The following is a 23,460-nucleotide window of genomic DNA, read 5'->3' as shown; positions in this document are numbered from 1 at the left end:
GTTGTATGCTTATGTATTTTGGGTCAAGGATCAACGCCATGAAAACGGAATGCTGATAGGACTAATATTTTTGGAGAAATTAGGTAATAACAGTTAACAATGGACACTGATAATTAAATTCTGGACACATGCCATTCCAAATCATTATAGAAACTTTGCATACTTTATTACCACCCTTGAAAAATGTCAGCTACCCAATCTAGAGCCCATGGATCCCCACAGGCAACACTAGTATAAGAGACCGTGCAGCTCTTTTGTGACTGTAACGGGACACTGAAAACTGTTCAACCTCCAAATGTTGTAACAAATTAGATATAAAAACAGATCTTCTAATCTCAAGTGTTATCTAATTTAAGTTATTGAGGCGTTTGTTACTGCTCCTAAAAGCAGAACCTTAAAAAAAAGGTCAGAATCTGTACTCACTACAACAGCAAAGTTGAACAATTCTCCAAAATGTTATTCCAAGACAGAAGGATTAGTTTAAGATGAACACTTAAGGAGTTCCAGAAAGTCAGTGTGTAAACACGTCTTAAGCCTGCAGCCATTATCTGAAACGTCTGAGGGATTCCTCCGTCTGCCACGCAGAGCCTCACAGTTTAGTGCCAGAGGTCCAAGCACAGGTCACTTTATTGTTTGAATTATGCTAAGTGTCCTCATTCTGTTCAAACTGCAGTGACAAAATGTCCAAGCATGTTGGAAACATTTTAATATTTAATGTATCCATACATATCGACAGCTACTCTTCAAGTCAGCTTGTTAAGGTCCAGAGCATACAAAAAAAATTCAATAAGTGTATCAGTTGGAAATATTTATTTTTTTCCCCACACACCAAAATTTAGTATTGTTTTTGTGTACAGTTTGGTCATTTGGTGTCATCTGGACACATTTCTTGTACATAAAGTTAGTCCTTGGTCTGGCTGGAAGCAGTTTATATGTTTACTGCAAGTGTCTCAAAAGTCATTTCTCCTATGTCTCGCCCACAGGTGACCTACAAATCAGTCCAATCTGTTAACCTGACGTGCGCTCAGAGGATGGAGATTTCTGAGAACGAGGAAACAGATCAACCTCTGTAGTCTCTGGGCCAAGTAGGTTTTGTTACCACTTAATGGGACTAAACACTTTCAATCCAGCCTAGGTGTATCATAGGCGACACACTGATCCCAGGGTGGTAGCTGGACTCAGGTAGGGGTCAGTGAAGGATTACACAAAGGTCAAAGTTTAAAAACACTCCAGTCATACTGAAAAGTATACCACATTATGTGATCATAAAGATTCCAAAAAGGTATAGTTTGGACTATCTAAAAACAGCAAAAATAGTGACAAAGTGTCAATTTCAATTTGTACAGGGGACAAAAGTTAAAGTTTCTCCAATTTAGGTAAAAAAAAACAAACAAAAAAAAAACATGCAAATTATATTTGTGGAGGTCACATTATACTGAGGCTGGACTGAAATTGTTGTTTCATCCCCTTATGAGGTCAAAAGTGACTACTGGCTTGTGGACGTCAACACTCAGAATCAACCACTAACTGCAAATCTGTAGGTGATTCATGCTGCACGCTGATCTGCTGGTTTGAAACCAACATCAATTCAGGTGACACCTGATTCCTCACACATTGACTGATGCACTGAAGACAAGCGTGGGACACACAGATCCTCATAAGAGCACCGACATCCAACCCATAACCACGCAAATGTGTTTAAGCCCTTCAAAACTTTAATCATTTACTTAACATTTTTGATGTATAGATAAAAGCTTATCTACACACACACACCTTTAAACACACTAGTCTGCCTGTTAGAGTTTTAACAAAGAAAAAGTAGAATGAGAGGATTTTTCTTGGGTAAGATGCAGCTTCCAATGTTTTTTTTTTTTTTGGGGGGGGGGGGGGGGGGGGGGGAACTAGGTCCATTCAAAAAAAATAAAAATAAATGCTTCATGAAACTTAGGAGTCCAGTCGACATATGGGACTATCGTAGGCCATCTGTAGGTTCACTTTGTGTCCCACCAATTCTCTGATGTTGTTGATCCCATATTTAATCATAGTGGGCCTGCAGGAAAGAAAAAACAGCAGGTACTGATTTACTCAGGCAGCTCGAACAATAATACAACTTAAAAAAAATATCCATATGTGGCTGAGTGGGTTTAAAAATCAGAGCCTCTAGTGGATCAATTAGACTCATGTTGTCTAAGATAACTTTATCCAAAGTAGTGTTAATTTCGTCAGACAAAACGAGACGATATATGTTCGTCAACAATGAATAAAAACAAGATGAAAATGTTTTGCAAGAAATAAAAAAATTAACAAAAACTCCATCCTCGTTTTCGTCTACTACACAAGAAGAAATGCAACATCCAGTCCAGCTGTCATGTGTTTGTGCCAGCAGTTCTTCTACTGTACTGTTGGCTACATTACGTTACGCACCCTCTCGCTGTGCCCACTGATAGTTTTCCATTTCTCTACGTTGACTGTGGAGCTGCTGGTTTGGATTAGAAGCACCACGTCCACAATTAAAGAAGTCAGTCGTGACTCACCTTTCCTGCTGATTAAAGTCTCTAAATGGGACTCTTTCTGCGAGAATTGTCCACCGCTTGACACAGACAGTTTTTATTTGTTCGTCATTAACGTGCCTTCTTTTGTGGAACAGTTAAAGACGCAGTTCTCTGCAGTGGACTGAAATCTTAATATCTCCTGCTTCTCTGGTTCCTATATAAAGTTAGTGTCCTTCATGAAAATAATAATATCCTCCGCTCCGTGTCTATGTGTGTTGCCGGATTTGCTGCAGCTCTCTGCCAAGTGGAAAGACTGATCATTCCGCAATCAATAACTTCAAAGCGTATTGCCATTTTAAATCAAATGACACGTCTTTCCAAAGTTGTAAAACAGACAGCATAATACAACTGACCAAAACTGTTTTTCCCCAAAATGAGACGTCCTCTGTTCTGTCGGGGAGAACTTATCCTGGTGTCAAAGTCTCAGCGCTCCAGGCTGAGCGCAGGTGCGAGTATTGTAGGGGAGACCGGGACCAAAGTAGCATTTTATATTTATATCCCTCTGAATCTGCTCAGCTGTAAGAGTCATTATTTAACACCAGTTTTTATTTTATTTTGTTGGTGTTTCTAATAAATATAAAACATCAGAACAAGTGCATCATTTGTAAATATGTATTGAATCAACAAACGAGACACTTTTAGCAAAGTTGCATTGAAGATTCATTCATTCAATTCAATTCATTCAAGATGTCTGTTATTCCAGACATTTAATCAATATTTCAGCTGTGGAACGCAAGTCAACTGGAATGAATAAACAAAAATTCTCTCTGAAATAAATAGAAAATACTAAAATATTGACTAAAACTCAACTAATGTACCTTGAGTTGTCATTTGACTAAAACTAGACTAAAATGGTGAGACACTTAGTCGACTACGAGGTCTGTTAGAAAAGTATCGGACCTTTTTATTTTTTGCAAAAACCATATGGATTTGAATCACATGTGATTGCATCAGCCAAGCTTGAACCTTCATGCGCATGCGTGAGTTTTTTCACACCTGTCGGTTGCGTCATTCGCCTGTGAGCAGGCTTTGTGTGAGCAGTGGTCCACCCCCCTCGTTGGATTTTTATTGCGGCGCTCGGAGTGCGCCGCGCTCTCAGACGCTGTGGGCGGTCTTTAAACCAGCTGGAGCACTCCTTAATCTGTGTAATCTCCATAAAATCGTCCCTGAAAGCCATATGAATTTTCCGAATGGTGTCCACCTGCAGGTCTCTCACAGTTTCTGGAAAAATTTGATGCAGCAAAGCTCCAAATCGTTCAGACATTTATTCACAAAAATCCGACGAGAGGGGTGGACCACTGCTCACACAAAGCCTGCTCACAGGCGAATGACGCAACCGACAGGCGTGAAAAAACTCACGCATGCGCACAAAGGTTCAAGCCTGGCTGATGCAATCACACGTGATTCAAATCCATATGGTTTTTGAAAAAAAAAATAAAAAGGTCAGATACTTTTCTAACAGACCTCGTAAAACATGACTCAAATATGACATGTCAATGACCAAATGTGACTAAGAATGAACTTTGACACAAGACTAAGACTAAATTGAAAAATGGGTGACAAAATTAACTAATCCAAAGTAATAAGTCTGTTAAAGTTCAAATGTGTTTAAATTTATACCCTCATGACTTCCTACATCCTGTAGTCAAGGACACTGAACAACAAAACTGTCAAAGATTACATCCAAGATGTGGTTCATTTACCAGAGAACAAAGACTAAGAAGAAACTACATCGGAAATGCAAAATGCTGGAAAAAGATAATTTGGTGAATGTCATCAGACAGTCTACAAATCTAAGTCATTTCCAGTAAATAAAGAATTTTCATGCAAGAAATGTGAATACGTGAACTGATGTCATAGTTGGTCTGTGAGTGTGAGGAGTGTGTTCACCTTTCCAGAGACAGTCCCCAGGCAATTACAGAGACATCCTCAGGAAGACCCATCGGCAGCAGCATCTCTGGCCTAAACACCCCAGAGTTTCCAACCTCCACCCACTTCTTTAGTCCTGTGTGCAGAGACAAACATCAAGTACCACAGCGTATTTACTTTAAAAACTGTCCGTAGGTGTGTGTGCGGGTGTGAATGTGTTTGTCTGTGGCTCTGCGACAGACTGGCGTCCTGCCCAAGGTGTACCCCGCCTCACGTGCTATGACTGCTGGGTTAGGATCCAGCCCCCCAATTGACATTTAATTGGAGTAAGTGGTTGAAGATGAGTGCGTGTGAGTATAGACTAGAATTTAACTACAGCTGCAGAAATGTAACTGGATTCATCTTTTTCAACAATGTTTTATTACTGTATAATTACTAAGACTCCAACTAGGCATTCGTTAAAGTAAAATAAAAAGTAATATTAACACCTGTTCCAAAATGTGTTTTTAAAACTAAAACTACCCAGCAGAAGCAGTGCATGTACAGAATACTCTATTTCAACTGGTAGCAATTTACAATAAAGTACCTTAATTAACACAGTAATAAGCATTAAAAAAAACAGTGAATTTAGACATACTCATGTTTAATGTTATATTTTCCACAGTATAATTTGTCTTTTTTTAAAACTAGTTTGGGGGGTCCTGCAACTTATATAATTTGGGGGGGGGGGCGCAGATAGACACATGGTCGTTAAAAATAATAATAATAATAATTAGGGAATACCCCACTAATGTGTCACCGATAAAGCTCAATTTGCAACCGTATAACCAGCATGAATGTCCACAAACCAGACACAAGGGGGCTATTCACATTCTAACCCAATTCCATCGTTTGTGCAGTTTATTTTTCTGTAGGTAATTTGGTCAGCGTCATTCTAACATCAGACAGGGTGCGGAGTAATCAATCAAATGTGAAACGGTAATTCTGTATCCGCGTCTCAACAATATTGCGCAGTTGTGCGGAGGGTTGGTCTCTCGACAGGAATGACATCTTGTCAGAACACTGGTCAGGGCGCGGAGTAATACATCCAAATGTGAAACGGTTGAATATTTTACCACCATTACCTCGATATGACACGGTCTGAAATCTCACACGATTAACCAATCAGATTTGTGGAAAAAATGTAATTGGATTAGAATAACTATTAATATAGGGTTTCCCCAAGAATCAACACACTAAACAATACAAACTCCAATAATTAAAGAATAAATGCAAAAAATAAAAGTATACTACAACAATGCATAAAAATTCCCAATTCAAGACGCAAATAAAAAAAACTAAATTAATTGTTAGGTTTTTTTTTTTCTTCAATGCTGTGAGTTAGCAATCGGTGTTCATCTGTGTCAAATAACATCCAACATGTTTTCCATCACGTTTGTCTATCTTGCTTATTTTTGGAATTTAACAATCCTTATGGTACACACCATAACTTGAGGGCTTCCTACATAAATCCACTGTTCACTCCTCCATCTGTCTCTGACATTTTCTTTTGTCCAGAAAGCATCAAACAACATCAAATGTATTGTCCAATACACATTTATGTGTCCATCTTACTTGTATTTGGATTTGAAAGTCTTTATGTTAAGTAACAACACATGCTGCGGTGTGCACATGCTACACCGATTCCCTGTTGACTGCTCACCCCCAGGGAAATCTCGTGTTAAAAACTGAACTCCACATATAACAAAAAAAAGGTGTGACTAATACTCTGGAAAATGAGGTAATCATTTGTTAAAAAGCATCCATCTTAACCAGTGCAGATGTGCAGCAAAGAGAACAGAGAAATGTTTGGAAAAAAGCTGCCATCATAGCAGCAGACTGCTGTGTAGTAATGGATTATTTGTCCTCTGTACTGTACCTTCGTGGTAGCTGAACACTTCCATGCTGGGCTCGGTGTAAGGGTTGTAGGCAGGCTTAAAGCGCAATTTAGTAATTCCTAGAAAGAGCAGGAAAAATAAAAATTCAGATTTCTGCAAAAATGGATATTTTGTGAACAGAAGGTAACACTCAAACTGTTCAAATGCAAAGAAGAACTCAGAGTGTATGTGCTTGTCAAAACAACAAAAATCCATACTGCACTGTTAATCCTGAGAAGCATTTTAAAATCTACTTGTTCTGACCCTTTTGGCAGCTCTGGCCTCAAATGCAATAGTTTATATTCCATATTAGTGTCTCTTTTGTGGAAAATAGTTCATTAGCAAAATGCCAGGACGTCACTTGAAAATTTATGCCTCCAAATTACTGTCATCTAGACAGGCCAGAGTTTCGGGACGTTTACTGGGATTAACACATCAATTGTCAGAATTTTGCAGGAAAAAAAAGGTTCTAGTTTTGTCTTTTTCTGCCAAAGCAACCCAAAATGTCCCTGGTTCGATTGTAGGTTAGGGTCACGTTCAGTGAGATGTGGCTCAGTTTTTCATTAGTCATGCTGACGAACAGATGCAGGAGTGAATATGAACATTCTCTTATAGGCAAATAAAACTACTGTGATTACTATTTATTCTGTTACTTTTGTAGTTCTTCAATAAAAGCAACAAGAACAATTATATAAATAAACAGTACAGTAAAACTCGCATATACTGGATTCAGGTGGACCAGCAAATTTTGTCCATTTTAATCAAAACCTGCTATAAAATCCTTTATATGTATAAAATGGATTCATTACAGTCACGAGGCTATGGGGCATCCACAGCACCAATTAGGTTTACGTATTTCCTTGATAAAACGCCTGACCTTGAATCAGGACCTGCCTCATTTAATGACCAGATCAAAACTTTATCTGAAAAAAATAAACGCCTGCCTCAAATAAGTGTTGGGCATTATGTAAATTAAAAAGATTACAGCCTGATGTATGCTTCTACAACTCTGTAACTCCATGGCCAGGCAATGACGTCGACGTGGGCATGACCTGTTTAAAAGTTCTCCATCACTTTGGTGGGAACAGTGGCTTTTTTTGGATCAATTTGTGCCTCAACGAGCTCCACTTCTTTATACAATCATCAACCTCCAAACCAACGTTATTGGTACAAGCAATTTCCCTCCACGAATTGCAGGTGATTTGAGTGTCTTTTTTTAACGCTCTGTTGTAAAGTTGGTCATATTTGCAAACGTTTCTGCCAAACGTATTTGATCCATGATCAATATGTAATCAACGGGCGCACTGCACATACTATTAAAATATGATGGGAGAGGAAGGAGTGAAAACGTAAGTGTCAAATCACAGCCCTTGTAGTCTCCATCGTTTAGCAGGTGCGCGTCAGGCTACGGGGAGAGTTCGCAGCCACTCAGAGAGCTCTGATCTAAAGTGGATGTCTTTCATTCGCCACACTCAGGTATATGTGTGAAACTTAACACCATATTACAGCGCAGGCAGCAAGCAGCATTTTGTTAATAACTGCCAGAGTTGTACAAATGTCTGCCTCATTTACGCGCCAAGTCTGAGTGTGGATTGAAAAGAAAAAAAAAAATGGCCAGGCTTTTAAATCAAGGAAATACAGCGCCCACTTTCCTCGAATCAGCTAGTGTCAGTGCTGAACTTAGAGTGGGCACGTCCACATTACTCTGTCTGGTATATGTGAGGGGTTTCTAATGGGAATACACTGTGATTTTTTGGGGGTGGGGTGGGGGTTTGTCCAATGTGAGTGAAAGTCCATTATACAAAATCCGGTATATATACAGTATATATACACTGGAAAACTATACAAAAGCACGCAAGCTTTTGCCTTTGTCCGTTGAGTGCGAGTATCTGGTTTATATAATGACGGTTTAGGCAAGATTTACTGTATTAAATGTAGTTATTTATTTAAATTCCTATGACTTTTGGGAACTATAAAATATCCACATCTCACAGCTGGCAGGGATAGTCGCTCATTTAAAGCAAAACCATACCTTAAATTTTTTTTACAAGTTTTGCCCTTTTAAGACATCAGAGTTCAAAAACTCACATTTAAGTAATCAGTTACTGCTTATGATGTTGACTTCTGTATGACTCCTGACCTAGTTTGGTGTAGAACTGATGCAGGACTCCCATGAGGTCTCCTAGTGTGAGCCCGTAGTCAGCCACCACTCCCTCAATCTGATGGAACTCTGCCAGGTGGGTGGCGTCCAATGTCTCATTCCTGAACACTCGGTCGATGGAAAAATACTTCACGGGTGTGAACTTATCCTGGCAGAGTGACAGGTGGTTGGACATGTGGGTGAAGAGGGAGAACAGATGACGTACATTCAAACCTTTACACTGTTTATCGAGTGGAGGATGGTTTAAATACCCCCAGAGAATAAACATCACAACAAAATCAGTAATGAGCCAAATAAATTGCCAGCTGAAGCTGGCCACTTGTCACTATAGTTTGAGCATGTACAAAAGTTCTGCAATGGGGCCAGTGCTATATTTCCTGTATTATGTAATAATTAGGCAATAACCCTGTTGCGTCAGATGATTTGTGGACGTTAATGCTGGATTTTACAGTCACAAATTGAGTTTTAAAATGGATATTTGCGACTGTAATCCAACATCAATATCCGCAAATCATCACACACAAGGGGGATATTCCCATTCTAATCCAATTCCATCATTTGCACGGTTTATTTTTCTGTAAGTAATTCGGTTGGCAAAGCTTACCGTAGCTACAGCGTGTTCATGCCGAACTGGAATTTCTGTGAGCAGACCCACAGATTTCTCCATCTCGTCAACTGTATTGCGTAATTCTGTATCAGAATCCACATCAATACTTTTGTATGATAGATTAAATTCACACATTTCGGCATCGTTGGCGCTGCACTAGTTTGTCACGCTCTCAGCTGACAGCACCATTATTGACATCTGAGTAGCAACGTGGTCAGAGTAATACATCAAATTTAAAACGGTCGAATATTTTGCCACCGTCAACATGATATTTTATGGTCTGAAATCTCACATGATTAACCAATCAGATTTGCAGAAAAAATGTAATTGGATTAGAATGTAGATCTTATTGCAACCAAAGAGCCACACAGAGGGTTGCACAGGTGCATGCATACTCATGCACATTTGCACCTGAGCAAAACAAGCCACCATAAACTACCACAGCCTTTGTGTGAGAGGGTGGTGCATGTTTCCATTGATGGAACCCCAAGTGATAGCAGCTGGGTTGGAGAATGGGGGTGAGGGGGCACTTCCAAGATGTGCACATGGAGGTCTCCACAAAAACCTTGGAGCTGCAACTAAGTGAGGAAAAAACAGAGCCCGAAACAAAGTGTTGCACCTGAAATCTTTTTGTGTGCACATGCTACGCTATTCATTCCCCCAGTATGATCAATTTGTGCTCATGTGATAAAGAATTCTGTCTGTCACACAGGGTGTTATTTTCTCTCTCTATTCTCTGCACACTTGGTGATCTGGCAGAGTCTAGATGCTAAACATGTGCACATGAGCTAATCAAACATAGGAAATAATTTTGAGTGTTAACAGTGTTAAATGTTAACATGGCCCTGTGTAGAAGAAAAAAAAAATGTTTTCCTTTCTGAACTTGTCTGCAATGACCACTCCATAAACAATCTATCAAATCTGCTGAGTGTGTCTCTGTCGCATTTTTAACCTCAAACAATTTAACAAGTGCCTGCAACTCACCTGTTGTGCAAGTTTATACAACATGCGTGCACTGACGGCTGTTGTGTGCGTGCGGAGGATGTTTTTTTGAGCCTCTTCGATCTTCCAGTCATATCTGTATCTATACACAGAACACACAGGTTCAAGCTGGCATGGGATCTGACCAACACAGTCACAGGTTTGCCGATACCAAATTACATCAGGTATTGCGCTGGCTACGCAAATGTGCGAGTATGTCTCACCCCTGTGACCCAAAGCCTCCCTCTGAGTGGACCTTCTTCACTCTTTCCAGGTAATCCTGAGGGAACTCATGGGAAAGTGCTGGGTCTTGAAAAACAGGATTTAGAATTGTCATTAAAAACATCTCACAAGATTTGTCAGAATGTGCAGGAAACAGGTGCACATCAGCCGTCTCACCGGACAGAAAGAAGGTGTCGTGTTGGTCTCTGGCTGGGTGCTGCTGGGGCTGAAACAGCGAATCAAAGTTCCAGAAGGAGCTTTCTATGAAGTTATTGGTCGGCATCTCGCTGAAACTGCAAGCAGGCAGCTCGTAATTACAGCTGCGTCATTTGTTATTATATTATGTTTTCTGTTGCAAACAGTTGCTCACCCCATCTCCAGGAAGATCTGCCTGAACTGTGTCCGAACTTTCATCAGCGGGTGGAGGTGGCCACAGTCTGGGGCCACGCCCATGGCCTCAATGTTATATGGCTTAAATTTCTTCTCCTTCCAGCTTCCGCTGCAAGACAGAACGAAAGACAGGAGTGGGTAGGAGAGATCAAAACAGGCACCAGTCTGACAAAAACGTCTGAGAAGTACAGCGGCTCATTCCGTGTAAATTCAACGAAAAATCTGCGAATGTGAATCTTTACGGGACAACTGAAATTCATGAGAAATGCGCAGAACTCTTTACTTTTGCTTATGTCCTCATAATTAGTGAGATACGTGCCAATGAAGTTTCCACCCTTGGACAAAAAAACTTTGAAATTTTATTCATGACCTGCCCAGGCCTGCAGCAACTACAGGAGGGCTTTGGGGGGCCTCCCCCAGAAAACATCTGAAATATGACATGCAATTTGGTATATTACATACAATTCCTAAGCTAAATGAGATATTTCTCAGTCCCATGTTTTAGGTCATTTTAGCCGTAAGAAGCATATTTTCCCATATTGGCAAAATGATGGTCCTATAATACAGCCTGTCACAAGGAATAAAACACAGTATTATTACCATTTCAATGGAGAATGTTCCTGCCTGTGCTGTGAACAATACATGTGCAACTGTAAAAGACTTACCGGGCGTGTTATTTATTTATTTATGTTTTTGCATATATAATGATTCAAAAAATTTAAAAATTCAAAGCACCCCTTTGGTCCCTTCTCCTCTGACCAGGCAAACTTAAATGGACTGCATTTATATAGCACTTTTCCATCTGCATCAGATGCTCAATGTGCTTTACAAATAGTGCCTCACATTCACCCCTGCTGCTATACAAGGTGCTCACTGCAACCCAGGAGCAACTAGCGGATTAAGGACCTTGCTCAAGGGCTCTTAGTGATTTTCCTGTCAGACTGAGATTTGAACCCAGGATCCTCTGGTCTCAAGCCCAGCGCTTAACCACTAGACCATCACCTCCCCCAGCTTGAACTTATTCTTGATAGAATTGTCACACTTTAAATAGTTGCTGCAGAACGTTTCCATCCATGATTTCCTTTGCAGTTCATCAAGACAAAGCGGTTGTTTTCAGAACGCCCTGGACATCGTGGTTAAATTTGTAAGAACGTCTCTTACTGGCTGCTGTGTGTATGATCAGTGGCTCTCAATAAATGGGATGACATGTTAATATTTATTTTTCAGTCTCAGATAGTTGGGATGTAGATGTGACAACGTGAGACTTTAATCCACTTTATATATATGGATGGGGTGGGGTGGGGGGGGGGCAGTGGGAACAGACTTACGGGAATTTCCAGACTCACGTCACTGAAATGCAGTAACTCAGTAGATATAACAGCAAAAGAGCTGGTTTTGGTGACATTGTAAAGTCCTTTCCAAGGTCTACAAAACTCTCAAATGAAAGTTATAAAAAAAGAAATCCTTCAAATTTCCTAAACCATCTGTAAAAGTTAGCTTATGGTCTCCACAACATACCCTGAACATTTTGTAATGGGCTCTCTGACAGCCTCTGAGCTATGTGCAAATATATGCTGCATGTCCACTTGAAAGATCTACATTAGTCATGTATTTTTCACTACCGCCAGCACTTGCTCATGGGCTATTTCATTTTCAACTTTGTGTCAAAAGAAACTGATTGAGGATGGAATGCTTTGCACTTAAAGTGGAAAGCATTCCATCCTCAATCAGTTTCCATCCTGGATCAGTTTCTTCCCAGCTCCCTACCTTCTATATATCAAATCAATTTTATTTATATAGCGCCAAATCACAACAAACAGTTGCCCCAAGGCGCTTTCTGAGATGTGAGCATTCAAAGTTGCGACGGTACACCTAATTAGCCAAAACTTCATTAGCATGTATCTCACTAATTAAGTGGGCATGAGCAAAAATATGAGCGCTGTGGGCATTTTACCCATGAATCCCAATCATCTCACAAAGATTTACAAAATTCTGAGAGATGCTGGCAGATTCTTTGCCGATTTGACACAGAATGAGCCAAGTCAGAAAAAATGCTCAAATGTCGCTCACCTTGTTAATCAAAGTATGGTCGTTTCTTTTTCAATAACAACAGTTGTGATTGTTTAGAATCTTTAGCCGAAATGGCAGAGAATAAAACCTAAGATGTACAACAATCAGTGCAGAGATGTAAATCCATTTTTTGAGGAAGTGGAGCCACAGTATCTGGACGTGGCTCGAAGTTAAATCTCCTCTGTAATCTCATTTCATGTAAATCTAAATGCAGATTTGCTGCTGTTGATTTGTTTTTTCCTTCTGTTAAAATCTATGTGTGCCAGCATGGTTGCCACCCAGGACCCAGGGCAGTACTGTCATGTGGTGGCTATGGTGCAGTACACACAACCCACAGCTGACTTAATATGTTAATATATTAAAGGCACATCCTGAACATAAAAACAGACACAGGCTGATAGATAAGCACATCTGCTGTTCATCCTGCATGTAATTATTAAAGTAACTCACAGGAACAATGCTCACTGTGCAGTGCACGCAAATACTTCATTAACATAAACAGTACAATAATAATAAAAGTTGTCAGAAGTAACAAAAGTACTTTTAGGAAAGTTTCTGTGTAGGCTCTCAGTTGTCCTGTAACGAACACTACATAGGTGAGACTAAGCAACCTTTACACAAAAGGCTATACCAGCACCGCAGAGAGGGCGCCAGTGGACCTCAATCTGCAGTTCATCTCCACCTTAAAGACACTAACCACACGTTTGAGGACAAGGAAGTTAAAATATTAGCCAGAGAGAAGAATGGTTTGAGAGAGGGATCAGGGAGGCATTCTTTGTGAAACGTATGAAACCCAGCCTTAACCGGGGAGGGGGTCTGAGACACGCTTTATCCCCTGTTTACAATGGGGTACTCAGGTCAAAGCAGTTTCAGTCTTTTGTTCATGGTAATGAGTCATTCACGTCATCAGCAGAGTCGTCAAGGGAGCCATCAGGAGAGGGTCCGTCCCATCATTAGGAGTGACAGCTGCCCTGTCATTAGGAGGGTGCTAACTAGAGCACAATAGGTGCTAATTAGAGCTATTGTTTAGTCACTAGCCTATAGCAGTCTGCCTCTCGGTAGGAGGGGTCTGGTTAGGTGACTTCTTGATTATTCTTCTCTACAAGAATCAAGACAGAAGTCAGCCCACCAGAGCAAGAATTTTAGCTGAGGAAGCTTCTGCGATTTGAAGCGAAACGTCCTCGCGTCAAGCAACCCAGTCCAGTCGAAGATTCATGCTTCTCTACTACTTTTAGGAAATGAAAACAAAACAGCTGTTGATCTTTTGGAAAATGGTATGCCTGACTGATTCCTCAACAGGAGAACAGCAGACAAAGGATTAAAGCTTTACAGACTTTGAATTTCTACACTCTTTGATGCTGTGAGCCACGTCACTGTTCTAAAATCAACCAGATCACACTGGTTGATTGTCAGTTTGTTACACAATATTCCTGGACTGTTATTTTGTCCAACCCTGCCTTTAGGACAAAGTCCAGACCTTTTGACTTGTCCCCTTTATGGGTTGAGGTTTCTTTATGTCGCCTGTCTGTGACCCTGCACACTGTCACTGACTGACAGAAGAGGGCAGACTGGACGCTGTTTTTATCTTCAAATCAATCAATAAGTAGAAATCATAGAAAATATTTCAAACTTACGTGGCAATCATCTCAGGGGTGAGATCAGTCTCTTGTTTGGTGATGGTGGTGCTGAAGGAGTTCCCCTTCGTGATCCAGTAAGACTTGACCATCCTGCACAGAACCAGAGGATATCGCAGGTTCAACACAGACTACAGATACCTGCTGCTTGAGATCAGACAAAACAAACACAGTGAAAATAAATAAAGTCAACACACACGGGCAGACCAGAGCCTAAATTTATTAGATTTTCTCTGAGCCACATGGGTGTCAAATTTTAACCATCACTCATTGTTTTGTCTGCATTTTTATGAACACAAAATTCTTTGTACAAGTAAAATATGTAGCAGCTGATGTACTCGTGTCATAAAAAGGGACTGAACCAAACAATTTCAAATGTTTAAGTTACAGTTAGTGCAATCTAGTGGTGGGGTTGCAGACTTCGTTATGCCGTCATCGGTGATGATTTTGCTTCCCTTCACGCTTTTGCTTCTTTGGCGATGGGATTCATGCTCTCTTGTTTTCTCTTGAGAAAAGAAAAATGTATGATCCTCCATTTCACAAATAAAAAGGGTTCTTAAACTGCATCCCCTGTCGATACTAAAGGCTCACTTTATTATGAAAACACTGATTCATTGTTGTAGGTAATTACACACAAACAAACAGATGATCATGAAAGCTACATTATAATCATGCTAATAGTCACTCCTAACGATATACACTAGAACTTTAAACCCAATGACTTGTAAATATTTCCTAAATGTAACCTTTGCATAATGATGGCTCACTGGATAATTATAAAAAAGCAAACAAACAAACAGACCCCTTACATTTCAAGAGTTTGCAAAAGGACTACATTTTGTATTCGCCTACAATCCCACCAAAATACATTTCAAACTTATTACGTCCACCAAGGACATAAAATCATCATTATTTGTCCGTTTGTTAGCAGGATTATGTCAAAACTACTGCACGGATTTTGAAGACATTTTCAACACAGATACATATTAGGCCATGAAAGAACCCATTAAATTTTGGAGGTGATCTGGATCCATATTCTGGATTATGATTCACTTTATAAAGTCTTTGAAGGATTACTTCAAAACTGCTTCACAGATTCTCACCATATTTTCACCACAGATCGATATTAGACCATGGAAGATTCCACTGAATTTTGGAGGTGATCCAGATTCGAGTATGGATTCTGGTTCAAGATTTCACTTTATATAGGTTTTGAAGGATTACGTCAACTGCTTCATGGATTCTCACCAAATTTTCACCACAGAGACATTAGGCCATGGAAGACTCCATTAAATTTTTGAGGTGATCCAGATCTGGATTCTGGATCAAGATTTCCCTTTATATAGACTTTGAAGGATTACTTCAAAACTACTTCATGGATTTTCACCAAATTTGCATCACACATAGATATTAGGGCATGAAAGACTCCACTGAATTTTGGAAGCGATCCAGATCAGTGGACATCAGAAATCTTTGATTGCTCTTGTTTCAAGATGAATTTTTCCAAAGGTCCTCTGATTGTGAAATGACCATCTGACTGACTGACTTGCTGGTAACAGGAAAATCATTTATAGTCATCTTAATAGATGATAACCATTTATAAAGTCAAAGTTCCAAACAACGTCCAGTTCAAGCTTATCAAAGACAAGGACTTGATACTTTTCTGTGATTTCTGTAACTGTAAACTCAGCAGCTTTAGTTTGTAAAGTGTTGGTTGAAAAAAATAAAGAAGGAGAAGGAACCATGCCAGGTTCTGGGAAATTATGGAAGGCATTTTTTTCTTTTTTTAATTAAATGAAAGATAAAGCCCCAAAGTTAAATCCCAATCATTTAAAAGCAGAATGTGATCTGTTTAGTAGCAGTGATTCTCAGACTGTATTTCTTATCTGATGACCTCGACCTCTGCAGATCCTGCAGCCATTCTTAATCATTCTTATTCCAATTTCTCTTGCTGGTGACAAAGCTCAGCTGCACTTGCTTTCAGATTTGTGGGAGTAAAATCCTCTTACACTTCACTCAGCAGTTTCCTCTTCTTCAGTTCATTCTTTTCTTTCTCGTCCACTTGAGACGCGTAGCCTTCCTGCATCAGGAGCAGCTTCTCTCTCACCTGGTCTTCTATGTTCTCCACCTCAGACAGAAAGCATAAAATTAAAGACATACACGCGAGTGCACACACAAACTCACTTTTAGCATATGAACAAAGGCTTTAGTAAAGCGCTATAATAAATAAATAAATAAATGCGCATACAGCTCGGAATATCCTTGGGCCGTTTTCGTGTCCCTTATCGACTCGGATCCACTTGTGGGACATGGCTTTGCTGAAACCAATCTTTCCAAAGGAGAGTTTCTACAAAAGCAAAGGCACAACAGTGTGACAGACTGTGGTGCTCCAACAAATCGTGCAATCCATTTAGTGCTAACATTTAATACATGAAACCACTGGAAACATGAAGGATGCAAGGATTCTGAAAAGAAATTTAATAAAGTGTGGAGATGCTTTCTGACACTCTAAGGCTGATCTCTAGCAAAAGTAAACAAGAGCAATCAGATTTCTGACGTCCGCCATTATGGACCTGGATCGCCTCCAAAATTCTATGGAGTTTTCCATGCCCTAATATCCATCTGTGGTGTATATTTGATGAGAATTCGTGAAGTAGTTTTGATGTAATCCTTACATTCCTATAAAGTGAAACTTGATCCAGAATCCGGATCACCTCCAAAATTTAATGGAGTCTTCGATGGTGTAATATGCATCTGTGGTGCAAATCTGGTGAGGATCTGTAAGTAGTTTTGAAGTAATCCTTCAAAGCCTATATAAAGGGAAATCTTGATCCAGAATCCAGATCCGGATCACTTTCAAACTTGATCCAGAATCCAGATCTGGATCCCCTTCAAAATTTAATGGAGCCTTCCATGGCCTAATTTGTATTTGTGGTGAAAATTTAAAGAGAATCCATGCAGTAGTTTTGACGTAATCCTGCTATCAGTAATTCTTCAAGCCTATATAAAGTGAAACTTGATCCAGAATTGGGATCTGGATCACCTTCAAAATTTAAAGGAGTCTTCCATGGCCTATTGTCTATCTGTGGTGAAAATTTCATCAAAATCTGCGCAGTAGTTTTGATGTAATCTTGCTAACAGACAGAGACAGGGAAACAAATAAACTGATTATTTTATTACATCCTTGGCACACGTAAAAAGTGTTTACTGCTTGGCTGGTTCATTATCGCACCATTATTACTCCGCCTCCTCTTCTAAACAGCACAATCTGGTCGACTACATTTCAGGTACCTGCGTAAGTGCTCAGTCTACTGTTTTTCATAAGGGGCCCAACAACTCATAGCGAGGGACAAAAATGTTTTTTTGGCATGCCCATGTTCTACGTGCTATCAAGAGAGCATGTAAACTCAGTGCAAAGTGCATGATCAAGTCAAGTCTAACTCAGACCAGTTTTCTTGTATTAAAGTCCTTCCTTGTCAAAGTACATTATTCTCTTCTTGTGGCATGAAACCCGAGTTGGGGGAAATTCCCCAATTTTCATTTCAGCACCCATTTTAACAGGCTAAAACATGCACACTGCTGAGCAAGATGCATGTTGCTGCAGTGAGCTATGTTCAGTTTTGGCCTTTAGCCTATTTTTTGCACTTCTCGTCAATAACAGAGCGAGCAGATCTGCAGGTCTGATGTCACACCAGCAACAGGAAACAACGAACTCTTTATTCCGTAGTTTTAATACCTAGCGTCTACATCACACACGAAAAATATTCAACTTATTTTTTACACTTTAAACTAAAGCAGTTTTAGACAGTACACATATTTATGTTTATAATTTCTATTACAAATCATGCATGCTTTATGTCTCAACTAAATATGAATTTAATTTAAATCAAAAATTCTATGATTGATGGTCATTATCAAAGGCAACTCAACAGACTTCAGACAAAGCTGACTTTCATAATGCCTTAGCAGACACGATGGCAACGTAACTACACACGGTTCAGCAATGCAGCTACTACTGTGCAACAGATGCAACTTCCAAAATACAACAAACTGCAGAAATACAACCACACTCCAAACAAAGATTATATCCAACTGCCTATGTGATGGACGAATTTTGTGAATATCTGAGAGCTTTTTGCAGTGTGCATATAAACCCTTCTCCTTTGCATGTACATTTTCACAAAATTGGACTAAATCTTAATATATCTCACTTCTCTTTTATCCGATTTTCCCTTCTATAAGAGCCAAACAGATCCACAGTCCTGGGACTCACCATAAGCTCACTCTGTGCGAGACCCTCCAGTGGGATAGAATTGAAGACTCGGGCCTCATGGCTGCCCTGCTCAGATATCTCAGAACCCTCGTCTGTCAGCTCCCAGCTCTTAGACGACCGCAGCTCGGCTGAGATGACCTGAGAGGCAGGAACAGACGGGGCTGTTAGTTCTCCAAGTAGCTGTGAAGCACAGAACTGGTAGATGCAAAATGTAGAACAAGTGTGTCCCTTTTGGGCTATGTTATAGCATTTAATTGCTCAAATTTAGAATATCACCTTTAAAAAAAATAATAATAATAACTGAATGAATTTGTGGCATGAACAGTGAAAAGCACACACAGTTGTTTATACAATGGGTTTTGTCCCAGTGTGGATTCTGAACAAAACAGATCAACAAAAATTCTACAAAGCAGGTTTCAGTACTTCAAAGCGGGGAATGTGACAGTTGACCGACTTGAAATCGAAAGAAAATTTAACAGTGCTGGGAAGTGCTATGACAAAACAGACAAGAATTTCATGTATCTAATCTTGCAGACAATTTCAGACCATAACACCAGACTCCTGCTTACGATGTACAACACACCCACAGGGCAGTCTGAGTACTGTGAGACACCCTCTGAGTGCCTCAATTATATTTTTGGCTTCTATCATTAAAAGGTCCTATAATCAACATTTTAAACATTAATATAGTAGCCAACAACTATTTTGTATGGAACAATTTGGTGGTATAACAGAGTTCTGCATAATGAAGCAACAGCCCCTCTGTGTGGTAATCCGAGCTTTTGTTCCCTGTTTTGAGGTCAAGAAGCATCTGGGGAAACCTTATGGAGTCATGAGGTCGCTGGACAGAGGTGTTTAGCGATACTGATACCTTTTCAGGAAAATCAAGGTTCAAGTCTTTAGGCTCCTGATGCTTCCTGTATGGTTGACACTTGGACCCTGACCAATGACCTAAAAAGATGACTGGGTGTCTCTGGTACTGGGTCTCTTCAGAAGATCCTTGAATACTGCTGGAATGACTGTCTCAAACAATCCGAGATTAAGATGAGGACTATCACTTGCATTGCGAACCAGCATCAGTTTCGACATTTTGGCCATGTGGCACATTTCTTGATGCATGATCCTGCACATAACTGTCTGATTGTTGAGGACCCCAGTGGCTGGAGAAGGCCAAAAGGATGCCCATACTTCATCTTGCTAAAGCAAATAGATGCCTATTTTAAAAGTGTGGGGATGGACTGATTATCTGCCACTGTGGCTGCCATCCAGTAGCCAAGGGGGTTCTGCAGTGTTGTCGAAGGGGTGAACTGCAGTATGCACCCAGACTTTGTGCATACACCATATGCAAGTCCCATATTTATAAAGAAACACTAACAGTGATTTTTCCAGTAATTTCTCCCTCAAGGAAAGGATATTCAGAGGTAGAAAAAAGCTTGATCCAAGAACATGCGACTTGTCACAGCTGGACAGCCCTTTAATCAGCTGAAGGGCTCCAAGTTGTTCCTTCTCCTCGATGCACAGGTGGGAATTAGGACTTAAAGAAGCTGGTGATGTTTTGGTGTAATGGTTCAAAATAATTCAGCTTAATTTATTTAACACCAAACTGCAACAAAGTTGCCTCAAGGCGCTTTACACAAGTAAGGTCTAACCTTACCAACCCCCAAGCGCGAGCATACAGGTGAGTGGTAAGAAAAAACTTCCTCAGACGATACTGAGGAAGAAACCTCAAGCAGATCAAACTCGGAGGAGTGACTTACTGCTTAGGGCATTCTAACAGGTACAAGGATTTTACAAAGACTTACCAGGCTGAAGAAAAAGAAAACAGGAAAAACAGAATAGCATCAAAAAGAAAGTGCATTACTGCGGTGAGCGCACAGTCACTGGCACCACAGGCAGAGCATTGTGAGATAAGTCCACCGCCCTGGGGTACAGAGCCAGCGTCCATCCATCGCCTCATCAGTTTCACTTTAGTAAAATCTGTCTTAACGGAAGACTGCATTCCAAAAGCAAACTGCAGCGGCTCAGAGAGGTCACCCTCAGTAAGGTGGTTCATGGCCCGCTGTGTCAGCTTCAGCCAGGGCATCTCATGATCAGTCCGGCGCTCTAGGGTGTGTAGCCATCATCCGCAGGAGTTCTCATCAGTGTCTCAGACAGAGAGAAAAAGAGCAGAATCATTCTGCCAGAAATAACTGCACCTAAGGTATGAATTCACCAGCAGTAAACTGATAGGGAAGCAGAGAGAATACTAAGGTGCTCGCCGGCAGCTAGCCCTGAGCTTCATTAACAGACACAGAAATTAGATAAAGTGAGGCAGAGACCTGTTCCATTGCTCATGAGGTGGATTAAAGGGATAAGAAGCATAGTTCCATACTATGTCAGCATATCAGACATATGAGAGGGAGAATAGATTGAGTCTTTGTTCTGGTCTTGAATGTTTTTGTCTCTGCAGAGAGATTGTTACACAAAACAGGCTCACGATGAGACACTGTGGCCTGCAGACTTCTGTTCACCTTAAAGACACAAAGTAGTCCCAAACCCCGAGAACGCAGAGCCCGGGCCGGTACGCAAGGTTTGATTAGGTCAGTTGTAATGAGTAAGATGGCGCTCCTCAGCGTGCGACACAGCAGAGCTCTCAGAGTCTAAAGTCAAAGTAGAGAGGTACTAGTCCGTGAATAATTTTGTAGATTAGTAACAGAACCTTAAAATCAGACTTCAGAGACCAGACGCCAGTGAAGAGGCCAAATTTGGTGTAAAGTGGTCAAACTTTCTGCTACTCGTCAAAACTCTGACACCAGCATTTGAGACCCCTAATGCTGTACATTGTAAATAGCTTTAATAAATGCTGATGACACTAATGTTAGTATATTTAAAGGGCTAATATTTATTATACTCCGCCTTGAAGGGCGGGGACTCAAACCTCTACTAAGCCGAAAACTGCTGCTCCCGTTTTTTTTTGTTTTTTTTTTATGGCCAAATAAATAAATAAATACATAAATAAATAAAAAGAATTCGTAATTTAAAGCCATTGGTAAATTTATGCTTGCAACTATATTTAACAAATTTTTCCAAGACCATTTATATTTACAGAAATTCTAAAAAATATTCTCGAGAACAGGAAATCAATTCTGATGCAACTCCAAGCAAAAACTTGCACCCAAGTAGGTAATAAGCACAATATTATTTTGTTTTATGTTCAAAACAATACACAATCAATGTTATTTTATTTTTTTTTAATTTGTTCGTATTTGTGTATATTTTGACTGAGACGGTGTTTGTACTGAAGCACGAGCGCCCTGTGCTGACGTCCTCGTGTGACAATCTGAAACCGCCAAAACTCACGTCTCCCAGAGACTGCAAACTTTTCACGGCTCCCACAACAAGCTGATGGTCCACCCCGAGACTGTTCGCTACTTCCACGCTGTCCACGCCGTCATCCACTTTCTCAATCCGCTGGAGCAGTGTATCGACCAACCCGGTGTCCGCCATGCTGAATGGCTACTAACGCCGAAAGACAGGATGTGACGTCACGTTAAGCCGAAAATTCACGAGTAGCAAAATAAGAGTCAACACACTACCAACTACAGTATTTATAAAAGATACGTTGTGATTAACATACACAAAATAGAAGTACAAAAAAATTCAACTAAGGAACAGTTGCGCAAATGACATTAAAAATTACAAATGCATGTGGTTTATGGAATTAAGTCAGACAACACACAATCGCAGGTTTCATCTGTAAATAGTAATTCTATTCGATTTTATCCTGTTTTCCAGTGTTGTATAAAGTACCAGAAAATCACACTTAAGTAAAAGTACAGATACCCATTAAAAAATTACTTTGGTAGAAGTTCAAGTCACTGATTGAAATGCTACTCAAGTAAAAGTCTTAAAGTATCTAGTATTTATTGTACTTAAGTATGACAAGTAATGTACAACTAAATGTACTCAAGTATTGAAAGTAAAAGTAGAAGTAAATGTTAATCAAAAACGGACTGATTTTTTTTAAATAAAAGTTTATCTAGGCTTGTAAATGACCGGCAGTATTAGTCAAAATACTGAAAATTGTGCACATCACACAAAACCACTTCAGAAACAAGGTTTCAAAACCTAAACGAGAGTAGGCTACTCACTGACTAGGTGTTCACAAGAAACACATTTCTATATGTATTTATTTTCATTGTTACATGGTTTTATCTTTTCTGTTGTGTTTTGTTTCATTAGGTTCTTTTTGTCTCTTTCTCTAAAATTGTAATGAAACATTATTAGTCTATTATTATTGACTATTATTGTCTATTATATAGACTATTGTTGTTGCTATATGAATAAAAATGAATTTAAAAATTACAATTTGACTCTTTTACGACAACGAACGCTGAACCATTAATTATACAGAAAAATCAACACAAACGTGCTGATGCACAGCTCAATGCTAACATTGAAAACGCCATAGACATGCTAACGCGTTAGCATCTGTCCCATTTTTAAGTTATAAAATACATCTATCAACTGTTTCAGAAGACCATAACAGGTCGGTTTAACATAAAAATATTAAATATTACTCACAGGCATATGCTCTTCAGGGTTTTAGCAGGAAAAAATTAGGATAAAGCAAAATAAAATCCAGGAATCGTAGATCGAATCACTGCTTCGATTGGTTCCAGGTTCAAAGCAAAGCCGCGCTGCGGAAAAGTTGATTACAGACCCGCTGCAGGTCTGTAATCAATGCAGAGAAATTACCATTTTCCTGACAAACACCCCCCATGTGCGCAACTGCAAAAAAAGCCT

At 39.9% G+C, this 23,460-nt stretch overlaps 1 protein-coding gene across 1 annotated transcript; it reads right to left on the bottom strand.

Annotated features, from left to right (window-relative positions):
• Window positions 1-1,879: 1,879 nt before the first annotated feature.
• On the bottom strand, window positions 1,880-22,230 carry farsa (phenylalanyl-tRNA synthetase subunit alpha). The gene is made up of 13 exons (XM_034190774.1): window positions 22,015-22,230; window positions 18,676-18,813; window positions 16,651-16,749; window positions 16,412-16,530; window positions 14,403-14,495; window positions 10,679-10,807; window positions 10,486-10,601; window positions 10,311-10,395; window positions 10,090-10,189; window positions 8,478-8,646; window positions 6,340-6,417; window positions 4,443-4,557; window positions 1,880-2,050 (listed from the first exon to the last, which is right to left on the bottom strand). Exons 1-13 carry the CDS (start codon window positions 22,159-22,161, stop codon window positions 1,945-1,947), a joined length of 1,494 nt encoding a protein of 497 aa, XP_034046665.1. The 5' UTR covers window positions 22,162-22,230; the 3' UTR covers window positions 1,880-1,944.
• Window positions 22,231-23,460: the final 1,230 nt, after the last annotated feature.

Source organism: Thalassophryne amazonica, chromosome 16, assembly GCF_902500255.1.
Source record: "Thalassophryne amazonica chromosome 16, fThaAma1.1, whole genome shotgun sequence".
NCBI lineage: Eukaryota > Metazoa > Chordata > Actinopteri > Batrachoidiformes > Batrachoididae > Thalassophryne > Thalassophryne amazonica.
The sequence above is the reverse complement of the archived record's forward strand: the minus strand, read 5'-3'. Positions and strand labels throughout refer to the sequence as shown.